Source organism: Phanerochaete carnosa (genome assembly GCF_000300595.1).
Source record: "Phanerochaete carnosa HHB-10118-sp unplaced genomic scaffold PHACAscaffold_426, whole genome shotgun sequence".
In the NCBI taxonomy this organism is placed as follows: domain Eukaryota; kingdom Fungi; phylum Basidiomycota; class Agaricomycetes; order Polyporales; family Phanerochaetaceae; genus Phanerochaete; species Phanerochaete carnosa.
Window position 1 is genome coordinate 1 of NW_006768053.1, and position 3636 is coordinate 3636.

Genomic DNA, 3636 nt, shown 5'->3' on the forward strand with positions numbered 1-3636 from the left:
CCTTTGGCCGGGAACGCTTTGGATCCTTGGACCGCGCATCCAAAAAGCCCTTGACGAGCCCGACGTACGAGCCGTCACTTGCGGTCTCCTCAAACGTCCTGCGCACTGTCATCCAACCCCTCCGAGTCTTGGGGAGGTCATTGAGCTCGGACGGCGCAGAAGGGGTGGCTGGAGCTGCTCCTTCGCCCTCTTTCTCGCCTTCGAGAGCTTGAGAGCGCTGCTCTAACTTCGCACGAGCGTGTTTGTCGATGTCCGGATCCCCCACGGGTACGGACGTGTATATCGCATAGAAGCAGGCTGCAAGGACGACGAGCGGGATGAATGTGAGACCTCCGAGCACATAAGCATAGACAATGGCCTTGAAAGACATGAACTGTCTGCACAGCCGACTATATGCGCGTCCTAGGGAGACGATTGTGGGTGTTACAAGGAGCCAGGTTGGGTGAGTTGGTTGTAGAGGAAGAGAGGGACGAGGCAAGTGCCACAAGTGCAACTCAAGGTGCCCGCCATGCCCCGCGTCACCGTCTGCGAGTCACGTGGCAGATCCAGCACAAGCGCGCGATGACACGCATCAGGAGTACTCGTGTAGTCTCTAGTTGCGTCAACACAAAAAGTGCTACAATACATCCGGCGAACGACTAGCCAACACACAGAGTGGGTGACAGATGGTATCACAGATGCGAAGAGATGAAGATACAATATGTCCAAAGGAGTGAAGTAGGCAAGCAGGCCCAATGCAATGCCCAGTGTGGCGTTACCAGCGAGTTGCTAGCCAACCGCAAGTAAGTGACGAGGGTGGGGTGGGGTATATGGGCTGGGAGTTTTTGTGAAGAGAGGCGACAATGGCAGGAGTCGCAAAACAGCCGACAGCAACAATATGCATCAATATCTCTCTACAGCCTCGAGACTGTCGGTAGAGATCCGGAAGGTAAAACGGTCGGAATCCCCAACCGTGAACCACCGCACAAATCGCGAGGTGGACATCACTGTTTCGGGATTGCTCGGCGTATCCTGTGCGGACGTGTCCACGATTCCTGGCTCAATCGTCGCCGTCGCGTTATAGGCCGAGAAAACATGCCCCGCTTTACTTGCTCTTCGAGTGTGGGAAGTACAGCCCACCAATGGCCATCCTTGAAGCGCCACCGCTCGACGTAAGGCACGGACTTCGGTAGTAATGGTGGAAACGCGTCGTTCACAACGGGGTGCATGGGCACAGCAAGCCTGTTGCCGAATGAGACGTCTTGGTAGGGGACGAGACACGACCTGTCTCGAGGAAGCGTGGGACAGGGTGTGATAATGATTGTCGGTATATTCGAGTTTTCATTCGTGATGATCAACACATCGTTTAATTCCTATCAAAGGGGAGAGGGAGGGGGAAGGGTCGGGCCGTCAAGCCAGGTCATGCGGTAGAGCCAAGATTCACTCACAGGGTCGGATCTACGCCGCTTCACGACTTGTCGAGCAGGTGAGCTATGGGACGAGGAAGAAGGTTCAGCTAATTGAGGAGAGCACATGTTGAGTGATTCCTCTGCAGCAGTCTGGCAATGCAGGCATGAGATTCCGACGGCACAACTAAAACACACCGCACAAACCTCGCAGACAGAGAAGTCGTAGTCTTCCCAATTCGAAAATTCGACATCCGCCATCAGCTGTACCAGCTCGTAGACATCGTCGAGGAAGTACTTCTGGACCGCATAGGCGACGGAGTCGGCGCACGAGGTGGCGACCGAGCCCCAAGAAACGCGTGAGAGCGGAGAGACGAGGCCATGTAACGCGTCGAGGTTCAGAGTCTGCAGAGACAATCCGAAGTTCCGGTGAGCGTAGCACAGCGGCACAAAAGCCTTTGCCACGTACCAAAGTCGTTCGCTCATCCTTCCAGCATATGCTGTCCTCGTCCTCCTCCGGGCTGGCAATGACAGCCAAAGCGGTCTTCTTTAGCACAGAAAGCATGCTGATTGTCGTGAAAGTGGGAGCACGCGACGTCAAGAGCTTGCTAGCCATGGCCTAAATAGAGTACGGGGATCCGTCGCTCCAGGCTGAACATCAAGGGAAGAGGTAGAGTCCTGAGCAGTCCCAAGAACCCCACATCGGCTCTTGCTGCACCCGAATATGCAGGCGCTCAGCAAAGTGTAACGCCGCAAATGGGTAGACGCCAGCGCAATTGCGAGACATGTGAATTTGTCGGACACGGAACCTTGACTACGGCTGCGATTGGCTGGCGGGCACCGCTTATGCTACGTGCAATAGAGTGGCACAGTTCTATTCGTTGCCACCATGAGACAGACCAAGACGTGCAGTAGTATACATGCTGGCAATGAAGAAATGAAATGCAGACGCACGACAAAAATAAATAGAGTGCGAAGCATCAGGCGAAATGTAGTGCGGTCCTCATAGAGACTAGAACTGGAGGAGAAACAAAGGAGTGGACAACGCGAGCCAACGATGGAGAGCATCACAGGAACAAATACAAGCTGAGAATAATGATTTTAATGAGCGTAGGCGTATAGGTGCGACTCCGCGGTTGCCCACACGTTCGACGCGACCGAACTAAGGAGCGGTTGGTAGAGCAACGCGTCAGGGGGCAATATCTGCGGGGCGTGCTGGTGGACAACGATCGACGGCAGCATGGCGTTGCCGAAGCATAATGTGGGTCCGTCAGCGCAACGATGTGCTGGAGAGTCCTGCTGCGCGTGCGTGAAGATACTCTGGTCTTCGGGCATCCATTCGAGGTCCATAAGCTCCTCGACCTCATCCTCGCTCGTGAACCCGTCTTCTTCAACCTCTTTCATCTCTTCGTCTTCTTCGTCTTCGTCTTCTTCCGCATGCTCTATCTGTCCATGATGCGCGGGAGATGCAATGACCCAAGGCGGACCCGCCTGGCACGAGGAAGCATTTTCCGAGTGATAAAATGCTGACTCCTGCCGCTGCGGGATGATGAATTCTGCTAGATCAAACTCCGTGGCAGTCTGCCAAGGGGGAACGTATAGCCGAAGAGGTTTGGGATGCTGCAATTCGGGTAACTCCTGCGCAGGAGCTGCGTCACTCGGTGATGGAGGCATGTGTGGCGCTGACAGAGGCGCTCCGGCGGCCGACAATCCGCCCAAGAGTACGCTTGGCCAGCTGGCTTCGCAAGCTAGTATCTCGTCCACGGAGGAAAGTGAGAGCGAAAGATTCGGCTCCAACGTATACGCGGGGAGCCCCTGCCCCCGTGAGCCGTCGAATGTGTATGTATCGCTGGGCTGGCTCGTGAATGCGGAGTGTGGCGACGACGTCAGATGCGGAGATGTTGGGTCTATTGTAGTCGAGAAGCTGATGTCTGCGGCGTTAGGAACGGAGGTGAGAGCCGGGTCCTCGAGGGATGAGAGCGGCGAGCAGGAAGAGTCTCTCCACGAGAGCCCCGGCGTTGACAGCCCGCTGAAGCTGAGGGAAGACTGAGGGCGCTGCTGTTCAGCACATTCTGGAAGGTACGCGTCGTACCCCAATTGCGGGAATGTACTGCCTCCGAGCATTGGAGCATGCTTCGGCAACGGAAGGTTCGTCCACCGATCGTACCATTCTGCCTCGTCCTGTGAGGCATAGAGCTGTTCTGGGAACCAGTGGACTGTAGAGGGGCCCAGCATGTTAGCGAGGAAGGGT

General features: G+C 55.7%; 3 protein-coding genes across 3 annotated transcripts; all 3 read right to left on the reverse strand.

Annotated features, from left to right (window-relative positions):
- Positions 1 to 15: 15 nt before the first annotated feature.
- On the reverse strand, positions 16 to 370 carry PHACADRAFT_202617 (uncharacterized protein; the record flags this gene model as incomplete). The annotated part of the gene is made up of 1 exon (XM_007402786.1): positions 16 to 370. A coding segment is annotated over one exon (355 nt), but the record flags the coding sequence as incomplete, so codon positions are not given.
- Positions 371 to 578: 208 nt separating this feature from the next.
- PHACADRAFT_266267 (uncharacterized protein) lies at positions 579 to 1558 on the reverse strand. The gene has a single exon (XM_007402787.1). It carries the CDS (start codon positions 1512 to 1514, stop codon positions 1356 to 1358), a length of 159 nt encoding a protein of 52 aa, XP_007402849.1. The 5' UTR covers positions 1515 to 1558; the 3' UTR covers positions 579 to 1355.
- A 671-nt stretch (positions 1559 to 2229) lies between these two features.
- On the reverse strand, positions 2230 to 3636 carry PHACADRAFT_266270 (uncharacterized protein). Its single transcript, XM_007402788.1, has one exon. It carries the CDS (start codon positions 3618 to 3620, stop codon positions 2487 to 2489), a length of 1134 nt encoding a protein of 377 aa, XP_007402850.1. The 5' UTR covers positions 3621 to 3636; the 3' UTR covers positions 2230 to 2486.

Bases quoted from the DNA above. Each gene is read 5' to 3' on its own strand.
- PHACADRAFT_266270 (XM_007402788.1), bottom strand. From the start codon at position 3,620: ATGCTGGGCCCCTCTACAGTCCACTGGTTCCCAGAACAGCTCTATGCC.
- PHACADRAFT_266267 (XM_007402787.1), bottom strand. From the start codon at position 1,514: ATGTGCTCTCCTCAATTAGCTGAACCTTCTTCCTCGTCCCATAGCTCA.